A 13,499-nucleotide genomic window follows, 5' to 3' on the forward strand; every position below is an offset into this window, starting at 1 on the left:
CCAGCAAAGAAACTGATGTCCCTACCATGATGCAACAATCTGAAGCAGCCTGTCAACGGCCTGATGACCCTACCACGATGCAACAACCTGAAGCAGCCTACCAACGGACTGATGACGTCCCTTCCATGATCCAACAATCTGCAGCAGCCTACCAATGGACTGATGACATCCCTTCCATGATCGAACAATCTGCAGCAGCCCACCAATGGACTGATGACATCCTTTCCATGATCGAACAATCTGCAGCAGCCCACCAATGGACTGATGACATCCCTTCCATGATCGAACAATCTGCAGCAGCCCACCAATGGACTGATGACATCCCTTCCATGATCGAACAACCTGAAGCAGCCTACCAACGGACTGATGACGTCCCTTCCATGATGCAACAATCTGCAGCAGCCCACCAATGGACTGATGACGTCCCTTCCATGATCGAGCAACCTGAAGCAGCCTTCCAACGGACTGATGACGTCCCTTCCATGATCGAACAATCTGCAGCAGCCCACCAATGGACTGATGACATCCCTTCCATGATCCAACAATCTGCAGCAGCCCACCAATGGACTGATGACATCCTTCCCATGATGCAACAATCTGCAGCAGCCTACCAACGGACTGATGACATCCTTCCCATGATGCAACAATCTGCAGCAGCCTACCAATGGACTTCTGCTCCTACCACTATGCAACAGGAGGCTCAGGTACCTGCTGCATTAGGTAAGTACGCATCACAGGGTGGGTAAAAAAAAGAAACCCAAATGGTGTCTTTCCAGATCTAGGATATGAAAACCTAATTATTAAGTTTTTATTTAGTGAAGGGACCATTCAAATTGCTCTTGTACTTTTCCCAGGTATAGGAATTTTGAAGACAAACACCATTTTTTAAGCTTTTCCACAGATCACAAAGGTTGGTGATATTTAAGCAAAATGAAAACTATTCCCATATCAATTAAACACATCAGAACACTCTCATAACCATGGTAACTGGCACTAATCATAACATTTATTTAGTGTTGAAACATACATGTATGAGTTATTGACAAGAAATATCGTACAAATACTGTTCAAATCACTTTTGCGAATCAGTATTTGTGGCGTTTGGCTGTACATGTACATGTTTATCAGAAGTTGGCTGACAAATTTTACATTTTGAAAATTTCAAAACTTTCGGCAAAAATAAACCTGGCGTGAAGTGGTTAAAATAAGAGGCTTTATACTGTCAATAGTTTATTGTTTTGCACTGCCTTGTTTTGGGCTACCCCAGAGACTTATGGGATTAATGATTCTGATATCATTTTCAGGATGCGACATGGTTTCATTTTTAATACTGAAATATCACATGCCAAATGTGATTTGTGGACAAGGTTAAAAAACCTTGTTGTCTTCAAAATTCCATAAATGGAAAAGTGCATGAGCGATTTGAATGTGTCTTTCACCAAGGCCAAAAAAAAAAGTCTCCGGTTTCTGGTATGCGCGCGTCGCGTAGCCATGCGCGTCGGCAAAATGAAATTTTTTTTTTTTCAATGAAAGATGATGTCTCAAACCGCCAAACTCACTGGTTTGACTGGAATTCTGCTGGTGCACAATTTTAACGTGTTTTTAAATGGGGTTATGATCGAGAATAAGCTTTATGTGGCCTCTCTGGACTCCCATATATTTGCACTAAGTTTAGCCGGGCACCATTTGCAGTCATCAGCCAACATTTGAAGCAAAAAAGTCGGGTAAAAAAAAGAAAAGCCGTTTCGCCGCACCACTTTTTGGACAAGCTCCATACCAGAAACCGGAGACTTTTTTTTTTGCCTAAAAGAAAGCTTAGTAATTTAGCTTTCATAACCTAGATCTGGAAAGTGCTACATGCACAACTTCTTCAAAAAATAGCTAGGGGGCGCCATTTGGGTTTCTTTTTTTTTTACTCACCCTGTAGTTGCTTGTAGTCGGATTTTAACCTTTAGTGGAGAAGCATTTACCACCCTCCCCCTCCCCACCTCACCCGAAGATTTGAGATTGATATGCATGTACCGGTAGATGTAGGTATTTCTTGTACTTCTTTGTCTATTATCGGTCAGATCATGGAGCTCCTTTTTATAGCTCCATGGTCAGATTGAATAAAAAATGTTTTTCTTCTATGAAAGGCACGGAGCCCCTAAAGGGACATTCAATATTATTTTTGTTTATCTTGTGCGAACGAAATAATATCTCATGCGCACGACATATATATATATAAGGAGCTAGCTGGCTGCACGTGGCGTGCACAAAATCAGACGACTTTGTTTGTAACGAAAGCAGCGAGTTTATTTGGGAGGGGGCGTAATCATAAATGCAGCCATTACGTTACATGTCAAGTCAGATAGATGGGGATTTTTGATTAATTTTGTAAGACTGCCTTTTTGAGAGAGAGAAGTGTTTATATAGCTAAAAATTCATTAGATAGAAGTTGCGCCCGGGTTTTTTTTATGTCGGTGAAGTGCCAAACCTACTTATGTTTTATAGCTAAGAAAACAACAAGGAATTAAAAACTGTTACATGTATGTGCAGGTAAACTTGGGGAATAATCAATCAGTGTTTTCCAACTTTGAAAATTAAAGGTTGGCGCTGGGGTCGGCGGGGACTCCTGCGAGCACGAAGCCCTTACGGCATGGGGTCCGGGGCCCGCTTAAGGGCCCCGAGAAAATTTTGGATTCTAGATGCTCTGTGGTGCAATCTGAGGCGATTTCAGGCCAGTTCCCCCGATTTTTTTAGCATTCGAAAATTACCTTTTCAAACTAAAGCAGACTTCTCTCAGATCAAATGACACCTTTTTGTAAGTTTGAAGAAAAAAAAAGGATACAAATTACTGTATTGACATGCAAGGGGCTATTCACTTTCTTTACTTCTTGACTTCATTTTTTTTTTTTTTTACAAATAATGGTTATGATGAGTACAGTGGTAAGAATAATTCCATCTGTCACCTCATGAAACTATTCTTTATGTTGCACGAATGTGAAACATTCATTATTTGTTTATACAACGCCTGAGTAAATCCTTGTCATCTGATTTGTTAGAGCCATCAGAGCCGTGTAACACCGCTACCAATAGTGTGACCGTGGAACTGAACTTCTGTTTTTGCGGTGTAGCCAGGCCGTGTGGGTTGGGATGATTAATCCAATAAATCATGTGATTAATAACCCACCAATCAGATGAAGGGGATTTATTCAGGTGTTGTATTATAAGAGACATTTTATTCCCATTTTCCGGACATGATCCCAGTTGCAGCAGTCGATCAATTGCAGCAGTCAGTGCAGCAGATATCAAGAGGTAGAAGACAACAAATAATTAATGATACACAATCTCTTTTCATGCATCCACTCCTATTTGCTTATTTCTGGATCAGTGTAATTTATTGCATGTTTGATTGAAATAGGTTTCTGATGAAGCTTTCAAGATAATAAGTCAAAGTGGGAGCAGGACCTAAATATTGTTGAATCATGAGCATAAACAAGACAAATAGTTTGTCTGGTGTTTGTGTTGTGAAGCATAGGCTGCATCCGAATCAGCTGTCTAGAGCTCGGTCTAGGTCTGGGCCCATTGATGTACAGTGATGTAGTTGCTGCCACAGAATATTAGCCAGTTGGCAACTTACTGCAAATTTGTACAGTTCATCAAAGCAGAGACCTTGTGTTGCTTTACCAACCGTTGGCCTCAACTAGGGATGCGTTACTGCAACGAAATGAAATCGTTTTTAAAACAATAATTTCAATAAATACATGTACCTGCATTATGTAGCACATTTGCAAATTGTAAGCATTAACCCTCCTAGTCTTCTGCACTTTGGCTGGTACAGTTATCACCCCTACTTCAAATTTGGTTGCTTTGTGTCGGTTTGGATAACACTTCAAATTACAGCACAATTGTTGTGTGTGGTGAAGCTCATTTTAGGCAAGAATGTAGATTCTGTCATGCTTCCTGGATGTTGACACACAGCTGTGTTTTTGTGAAGTGACTATTATATTTGTGTGCATGTATATGACACAGTTACTTTTACACTTCACATCCCTTCACTTGAAACTGACTTTCAGGGTTTTAAAGGGTTGACTTCCCACGAGGAGGGTCAATTCCCTAATAAAAGATAATGTGCTTGTCGACCTTTTTCGACAATAAGCAATTATCCTTCTCATATTTGATTTGATTGAAGATGATGCACATGCATCACACCACTCTGGTCATCCATCAGTTGACATATCAGAGAATCCACCAAGTACATCACAGCAACCACCAACACGGCATGTGGCCTCAGGTGCACAAGGTAATTATCAATGAATGTACCAACTCCAAACCAGATGTAAATGTAGTCATTCCTTACAGATAGAGAAACACTTGTACTGGGTGAGTAAAAAAAAGTGGAACCCAAACCCCAAAAATTATATTTCATTTAAAAAAATATGTAGCACCAAACACCAGACTGGAAAGCAAATTTCGTAAGCTACTTTTGATGCAAAAATTACTGAAATTGATCACTCCGTTCAAAGAATATCACCATTTAAACGTAATGACTTTCAACCTGTTTCGTCCAAAAAAGCAGTTTATTGTGTATGCTGACTGTTTGGAACAACAAAGAAAATAACACAGAATATTTGTTTCAACAACTGTCAACAACTGCAGTACACAGTATCTTTATTAACAACCCTGGTTAGGGAGTGGGGAGTGGAGATACATTTAATTACCACCCTCCCCCTCCCCACCTCACCTGAAGATTTTTTGATACAGCCTGGTGTGGTACGTCATGTACTTCTTTGTCTATGAACGGTCAGATTGCAAAAAAAACACATTTGTCTTCCAAGAACAGACGACAAGTAGAGATGGAATCAAGCACATGCATACATCATTTTGTCTGTCGTTTTCTTAACGATGGTGTTATTCTTGCTTCTGATTGTAGATTCCCCAAGACTGGAACCAACTGGAACCATCGGAAACAGCGGCACAATCAGTGGCAGCAACAACCCTGTCATTGTTGGTTCAAATGTTGGTTCAATCAATTACACCTTCCTGTTGGAGGGACCTGGTAAATAATAATCTTGTTCGTTAAGATGGAAGAAATTTGATATGAAATGTCAATATCTATATATATATTTTTTCCGTTTTATGGGAGAGAGAGAGAGAGAGAGAGGGGGAGACATAAACATGGGCGCAAAAGACTGTCAGATCCAAAACATTGTTGACACAATGGAGGGTGCTTTATATAGCGGTTAAGTCTTGTACTTTTTTTTAATGATTAAGTTTTTAAATAATAACAGGTATTTATATAGCGCTTTTAAACGGGGTATCGCTTTACAATTATTATTACCTTCTGAACTCCCTGGGGAGCATACACGGCCGGTAGGCAGCCATTTCGGTGCTCTTGGCTGTAATCAACCTCACACAGTAACTATCTCTGCCCTCACAGGTACCCATCTACTCCTGGGCGGAGTGAAACACTGAGTGACAAAGCGCCTTGCTCAAGGTCACATGCACCATGACCCTATGCTGGCCAGGCAGACTACATATTCAATGCTCCAGACCACTAGGCTATATATTTGTGCCACATTTGAAAAAGGCTTGACCTAAGTCCCACATTATTTTTGCATTGATCAGGCTTTCAAGTATTTCTATTTTTCCTATTTTTGCCTATTTTTTTTTTTACCTTTCTCCGACTTTTCCAACTTTTTCTTAAAAATTCTTACTTTTTCCCACTTTTTTATGTCCCACAACTCTGAAAAATGAAATCTCACTGAACAATTTTCATAACGGTGTTACACATTGTCATATGTAAATCACACAATGAAGGGCTTGGGCGCAGTAGTACTGCAACTGTACTTCCAAGAGCTTAGTTGAGGATGGAGCACATGTGTTGTGAGTACAGAACATGCCAAATGAGGCATATGATGCTGTGGACGTGGGTGAGTATCAACAAAAACTACTCCTGAAAGCCCACAAAAGTCCTACTTTATCCTGATTTTGTCCTCCAAAGTCCTGTTTCTGTCCTGTTTTGGTTTCCTTAAACTTGATGCTATTTTTCTTCTCATGTTTTCCTGGGTCTGCTTGAAAGCTTGATTTATGCATGAGTGAATGGAATAATGGGTTGTTTTGGGTGGAAAAATGAATAATCATGGTTGGTAACATGAGCTGTTGGGCTAAGCAAATTTTGTTATGGGTTTGTACATTGCGATTGACTTCAACTTATTACTTCAATCGAATTGAAGTAATATGGTGGATGCACTTTCTGGTGCATGCATCCACTCCTGCATGTAGTTGCTTATTTCTGGATAGGGCTGGAAAAATGACTTCTGATTCTGGTTACCAACTGACACTGATTGTTATTATGACCTGACCCCAAAACATTTATTTGATCAAATGAAACTTTTTTTGGCAAAAAAATATGCACATCGTGTAATACTCCATTCAATCAGCACAAAACAATTTCCAACCAAAAATAATAATAACTCCAACCTAACCCGTGGGTTAGGTTGGAGTTAACACTTCAAATCCCAGCACAATTGTTTTGTGTGGTCAATCTTAATTAGGGCAAGAATGTTAGATTCAGTCTCAAAATTCTGTGCAGTTTTTGTATCTCTAAAATCAGTGAGCAGGAGGTTATTTCAATCCTGTCAAGCTCTTTTCCTCCCAAGCTCACAAAGCAACAAGCCTTTAGTGCTTTAACTTTTTGCATACAATGTGCCAATATTTCAGCTCAAAATTGCACCTTCTACAGATGAGCTAGTCTAGGGGCTAGACATTGTTATGGTTTGATAGGCGATAACCCGACGCGTTGATAACCCGCCGCCGTGATAAGGCGTTATCACTACCACTCAATGTCACTAACAACGTCTAGGGAAACATGTATCAGTTATGTAAGCACGTGCACCTGTTTGGCCTAATATGTGCAGTGCGCATTCAAAACATTTCATAGTAGTTCTGAACCAAACTCTTAAATTTCTTCCAATAGTATAAAAATGCAGTAAGTGCAACTTCACCTGTCAGCTAATGTTATGGTGTGTAGTATGTGTGGGACTGAAAATGGACTGTAATTGCCTGCAGAAGCAATACGTTGTTAGTGACCATTCGTTGGTGATTGGTTGATCATTATAATGCCCTCTCGCGGCGGCGGGATATCACGGCGGCAGGTTATCGCGGCAGCGGGGTATAGCGTATCAAACCATTACAACGTTTGGCCCCTAGACAAACAAGAAGCAAATTCAGTGGTTGAATGCCACAATGCATTATATAATTAAGCCAATCAACTGTGTACTCATTTTAATATTGTAGGATGCAGCACACCCATAGACAGGAAGCTTGGCAGTCCGGCCCAAGATGCTGCTGACTGCTGTGAAGGTGAACTGAAGTCATACTACAGGGGGAGAGGTAGCTTTGTTAAGTTGATTCCATGGGAGGGTGATGACAGGAAACACATCACAGATATGTACACAAGACTACAGTTAATAACTGGTATTAAGGACAAAGACAGGCTGGTATCGTATAACGAAATATTACAACTTAAGACAAAAGAGGGAGACCTGATCCCAATAGCTGTTTTAACTGGGTTGGCTGGTAGAGGAAAGACCACACTTTTTGAAAAAATGCCATATGATTGGGCAGTTGGTTCTAGTCAGGTACTACAGAGGTATAAACTTGTCTTCCTGTTGAAAATGCACGCACTGGAGCAGAGTTCAGATCTTGTTGATGCAGTTTTTGACCAACTCTTGGCTAAAGATACAAGTATTGATAGAGGTGCCCTGGGCATGTTTATCAAGAACAGTCCTGGAAAGGTCCTCATTTTACTTGATGGCTTTGATGAGCTCATGACTACCTCCTTGTGTGAATCCTCGTTTGGTTCCATCCAGGAAGTCCTTAATGGAACGATGCTGCGAGGTTGTACTGTACTTGTGAGCACCCGCCCCTCACACTTTGACAGACTTGTTTCAGAGAACCTGGTTCAGGAACCATTCACACATGTCAGGGTCCTGGGTTTTAGTAGAGACGATGTCACTGAGTATGTGAATAAATTTTTCACTGGCGAAACTGACAAGGCCAAGGGGCTTCTTGAAAGGATAAGATTTTCACGTCTTCTGTCTACTTTAGCTGAGAGTCCAATGCTTGTTCTTTTGATGTGTGTACTATGGAGAGAAGATTGCACACTCCGAGAAACAATGTCACGTTTGTATCTTGATGGAGTGCCATATGTCTTCAAAAGAAAAGGATTGGACTCACAAGATGAAGTATCAAAAGTTATGATTGAAATTGGCAAGGTTGCGTTGCATGGTCTTCTTTCTCCAGATCAGTCACTCTCTTTCAAAGAAAGTGACTTTGAGCCGAGTGTGCTTGAGCAGGCTCTGACAGCAGGCATTCTGACCAGACAGAGAGTCCGCAAGAGACTACAGAGTCACAACAGTTATCAGTTTATTCACAAGACATTCCAGGAATTCTCTGCTGCTGCTTACTTGCAAAGCTTGTTAGAAGCAGACCCAGAGGAATTTCAGAAGATTTTGAATGAAATTATGTCCAAGGGTGCATGGAGGTTTGAGTATCTTCTGCGCTTTTGTTGTGGTGACAATGAGGCATGTACATATGAGATTCTGACGGTATTTCAGGTGAGGTGTCGTAAGGAGTTGTCCTTCAAGTCATCCTCACAGATGGGTCAGTTGGCTCTGCATTGTTTCTTTGAAGGCCAATCGAAGCGTTTGCCTCCAGAGGAATTCATACATTCATTCATAACTGATGAAATCTCCATTAGAGACCTTGACAGGGATAATCTGAACTCAGTCATACACTTTCTGAAATGTGTTGCTGAACAGACAAAAAACAGTGGCAACACATACCTTGCTAAGGTAAAGAAATTATTTGTAAACGTTGATGAACGGACATGGTTTATTGGCATGATTGAGGAGTTAGCTGTTACCATGTGTGCAATGACAAACCTTAATGCTGTACATTTCTTGTTTTGCCTACCATTGACTGGTAGCAACATGGCAGATATTGCTAAGTCGCTCAAGGACCTAACCAACTTGCGTGAATTTTTTATTCATTGTAGTAGAAACCTGGGTGGTACAGCAGCATTATGGTGCATGCATTTGAAGCAGTTGAAATCTCTCAAGAAGCTGCACTTGAGTGCCTGCAGTTTGAATGGCCAGGACATAACACTTATTGCTGAGTCACTTATTGATTTACCTAACTTCAGTGAATTGAACCTTTTTAGTAATGACCTGGGTGGTACAGCAGCATTGTGGTGCATGCATTTGAAGCAGTTCAAGTCCCTCAGGAAGCTGAACTTGAATTCTTGCTCATTAAATGTAAAGGATATCAAACATGTTGCTGAGTCATTCAGGGATCTACCCAACTTGGTTGAATTGGATTTTTCTCATAATAACCTGGGTGGTACTTCAGCATTATGGTACACGCATTTTAACCAGTTGAAGTCCCTTACAAAGCTGGATTTGGGTAGCTGCTCATTGAATGGAAAGGACCTGAAACATGTTGCTGAGTCACTCAGGGATCTACCCAACTTGGCTGAATTGTATCTTTATTTTAATAGACTGGGTGGTACAGCAGCATTATGGTGCATGGAGGTAAAGCAGCTGCTGCACCTTCAGAGGCTGAACCTCATATACTGTCACCTGACAGAGGAAGACAAGAACCATATTGATGAGTCACTCAGTGACCTAAGGAAGAATGGATTAGACATTGACATGCTGTATCAATAGTAATAATCTCTGTGGGAAGGAATGCATGTAATTTTAACTGCCTATTCATTGCACCATCAAAACCATGTGAATGTCAGTAAGATACATAACCTATATGAGTAACAATATCTTCCACATACTTTGGTTTTGAATAATATAAACTATGCCAAAGCTTTTTCATAAGCTTTTTCTTTGTTAGGCAGTTAGAGGGAAGATCTAAAACCTAGCTAGAAGCAAAATTGTAACAGGAGTGATTTGAGTTAAGCAAGAGATTTCCTCAGTGGCATACATGTGGCTACTTCATTGCAATTGGAACCGTTCTTTCTATTAAGCTGCACATCACTGCACATTGACAGTTACAGATGTGAAGCATAGATGACATTGTAGTAGGTGTGGCACTGATGGGCAGGACTTCTGCCTAAATTGGTCGGACTGCAGAATCTTTACTTTCATTAACACAAGACATTGGTGACTCAGCAACATCATGCAAGTCAAGGACACATCTATCAGTCAACTGTTTAATGTTGTCACCCATTTCAAAGCTGGAAAGGTGAATTTCTGATTGTAACATTCTGTTATTAATCTGACATTGTCTTCATGAGGTGATTTTGCATTTTAAAAACCAGGGTCTTTTCAAACCAGGATTTTGTTGCTTTTATTTTACACATCCCATTGTAACTTACACTTGTTGCCTGTTGTGATGGGGTCCATGGTGTTTTGTACACCCGAGAGTCGCCTCGGATTCCATTTGCACCCGAGGGTGTACAAAACCCATGGAACGCAGGCAACAATTGTTTTGTTATACCACGGTAATAGATTCCAAACGTCTGAAATTGTGGGTTTCCTCCAGTTGCCATGCAGTAATCACGGAAGTATTGGAAAGATCCGCGATTACTGCACTGTGAATATTCACACAGAATATTTTTGTTCATTGCAGGAACACAAATTAATTTACCTTTTCCAGAATAGACCAATCCATCAATCCCTGCCCCGTTATGCACAGCTGCGACCATAGTCTATGTGCGTCCATCCGACATAATGCGCGCGCATTCATCCGACATTATACAAGGCGGAAACAACATGTCAACAGTGAGAACGATCAAATTACTCATGTGACATGGGTATAGTCCCCTGACACAGTATATGGGTGTGTTTATGGTACATCACGTGCTCAGTTCTCGACCAATTAAAAATCACAATCTATTACCGTGGTATAACAATATCTGGTTAATCCCTTCAGGCAATATGCAACACTACAAGTGGTCAGTCCAATGCTTGGACACAAGTATACACCATGCATGCACACAACACAGGGACACAATCATTTAGGAATCTGTTGTTCATGCACCATTTTCTTTGATTAAAAGAATAATAGATGGTTTCATTACTAGACATAAACAAATTTTACACTGGATGTTACAGTATTGAAATTCTGTGTGCATTTAGGTCAATCAAGAAGGGTTGATGTCAATCAGTCAAGTGATGATAATTGTTTCCTGCTGATGGTGGCTGGTCAACTGTAATAATCAACCCCAATGTGATTTCAAGTTGAGTTAAGAGAGCGGTGAAATCCTGGAACCAAAACCAAATTATATACTTGGGTATTTTCTTAAAAGAAGGTTTCACAGCATGGGGAAGATGTCAGTTTGTGAAGGGATGTTTCCTTTCACATGTCTCTGAGTGTTTCCTATACTTTCTGTTTCCCTGAGGGATGGGCGGGACCGGAGTTCCAACCGTCTACCGCCCTCTAACTTAACATGTTGTGTTATAAAATCACCAGCTGTGATGAGGGAATCTTTCATTGAAGTTATCATTTGAGTGTTTCTTACACTTTGTGTTTCACATGGGAAAGTGAGTTCCAGTCATCTACCACCCATTGACTGACACACACTTCCTATCAGCTTTGAGGGATTATTTCTGTGAACATGCATTGGCGTGTTTATGATGATTTGTGTTTCCCTGGGGGAGTGAGTCCCAGTCATCTACCGCCCTGTGACTGAACACATTCTGCCTATCAGCTGTGAGGGGATCTTTCCTTGAACATGCCTCTGTCTATCTCTGCTGGTTTGTGTTTCCCTGGGGGAGTGAGTTCCAGTCATCTACCGCCCTCTGACTGACACATTCTGCCTATCAGCTGTGAGGGGATCTTTCCTTGAACATGCCTCTGTCTATCTCTGCTGGTTTGTGTTTCTCCTAAGGGAGTGAGTTCACCCTCTGACAACACATAGTGCCTATCAGCTCTCGCTGTTTCTTCTGCTGTGTTTCTTTCCTGTACTCTCTCTCATACATTTGAAGATTTTGCACTGACTCCAAGCAAATTCAATCACCCTCATCAACTGAAAGTCAACATTCCTTTGTCCCCTTAATGTCTCCCCGGCCCATACAGAAAGTCCCTTGGCCTTGTCAGCTTTGAACCCTTAGCTGCATCAACTGACTTGAACTGTCTGCTCAGATTAATCATTACAGTCAAATTTGGACCTTCCCGCATTGATGGGGAAATATCCAGCACAAAGTGCTGGTTAGTGGTGACATTTTGTGAGTCTCATTGTCAAATTCTGCAAAAACACTTAAGATCTGCCCAAGCAAATGATTTCTGTATTGGATAGTTTAACTGCACCTTGCACAGTGTACCAAGGGGCACTACGGAAAATGTAGAAATTTGTTCAAATGCTAGTTACCCAGGATATTTTTCAGAGAGGAAGATATTTGCAAGAACTGTCTGTAGTCTGTGAATAATGAGGATCCTTATCTCTGTATTCCAGTAACTTGACTGTGACAGATGTAACAGTTGTAATTACATGTAGTGTGGTCATTACTCTACGGTATGATGATTGGGGATAACATGTACATGTAGAAATACAACCAGCCATTCTCATTGACTGTAATACTTGTACATTACATGATACATTGTTTGTAAATAGGTAGCTGCAATTGCCATTTTTAACATTTTGTATCAGTAATTAAATGATTGCTGCAGTGTTAATGTTCGTTGTCTGTTTCTCCAAATGCTTTTTTCTTATGAGTTTGAATTTCCTTAACATTATTAAATAACTTGTAATGTATGCAGGGCCCAGTAAAAACAAGTTTTTAACTGTTTGGGCACACCCTGGGTAAAGAAATTATGCAGTACATAAATAAAAGAAATAACTTTTCAATCCTAGCAGGGTCTTTCTCAAATGCAAACAAAAATTATGTTCCTCCCCTTGTCCCATCCCCTAGCCCCTTTGATCTTTACCTACGGTAGTCTGCACACTCATTTGGTCCTTCCACTGCCCCCTGCCCCGTTCTCCTTTGTGTTTTTCCTTCCATCCTTGCATGCTTGTGCCTCCCCTACTTGTTTGTTTCTGAACCACTGTCATTTTTGCCTGTGTGAAAGATCCTGCCAGAATCTGAAATGTTGTGCTTTTATTATCGTTTTCAAACAAAACAAAGTTGCATCAGTGGTGGTTATAGCCTGATTACACGTCTGAAATTGCTTTGGTTTTGTAAATCAAATCACAAATATTATCGCAAACAATTGTAATAATTGTAAATATTGCATATATTTATTTTGTTCGTCTGAAGACTGGGCAAAGTGAGCCTGATATTTCTATTTTCATAACTTCTATTTTTATAACTTCTATTTTGTATCAATAATTTTGTACATTTTATAGCAGCCAACTTGCCTTGTTTTTGTACCAAGTTATAAGAATCATGCAACTTGCCATCATTGGATCCAGTACAACTCAGATTTGTTTTCTTTTTAATATCAGGAATCACATATTGCATGATGTACATTGTATAGTGTTTACAATGGGTCAGATGTTT

General features: G+C 40.4%; 1 protein-coding gene across 2 annotated transcripts; it reads left to right on the forward strand.

Annotated features, from left to right (window-relative positions):
• The first annotated feature begins 19 nt into the window (after positions 1–19).
• LOC119723888 (NLR family CARD domain-containing protein 4-like) lies at positions 20–10,694 on the forward strand. 2 transcript variants are annotated; one of them, XM_038194783.1, is made up of 4 exons: positions 20–720; positions 4,175–4,285; positions 4,916–5,041; positions 7,282–10,694. In XM_038194783.1, the coding sequence occupies exons 1-4, from the start codon at positions 27–29 to the stop codon at positions 9,711–9,713; spliced, it is 3,363 nt and encodes a 1,120-aa protein (XP_038050711.1). In that variant the 5' UTR covers positions 20–26; the 3' UTR covers positions 9,714–10,694. The 2 variants fall into 2 exon arrangements, with proteins under 2 accessions (XP_038050711.1, XP_038050712.1); XM_038194784.1 differs by lacking the exon at positions 4,916–5,041.
• Positions 10,695–13,499: the final 2,805 nt, after the last annotated feature.

The sequence above is a fragment of the Patiria miniata genome, unplaced genomic scaffold, assembly GCF_015706575.1.
Source record: "Patiria miniata isolate m_02_andy unplaced genomic scaffold, ASM1570657v1 HiC_scaffold_17, whole genome shotgun sequence".
Classification (NCBI taxonomy): Eukaryota; Metazoa; Echinodermata; class Asteroidea; order Valvatida; family Asterinidae; genus Patiria; species Patiria miniata.

Bases quoted from the DNA above. Each gene is read 5' to 3' on its own strand.
- LOC119723888 (XM_038194783.1), top strand. From the start codon at position 27: ATGATGCAACAATCTGAAGCAGCCTGTCAACGGCCTGATGACCCTACC. The intron at 4,286-4,915 runs GTAATTATCAAT...TTCTGATTGTAG, and splicing joins TGTGGCCTCAGGTGCACAAG to ATTCCCCAAGACTGGAACCA. The intron at 5,042-7,281 runs GTAAATAATAAT...TTAATATTGTAG, and splicing joins CTTCCTGTTGGAGGGACCTG to GATGCAGCACACCCATAGAC.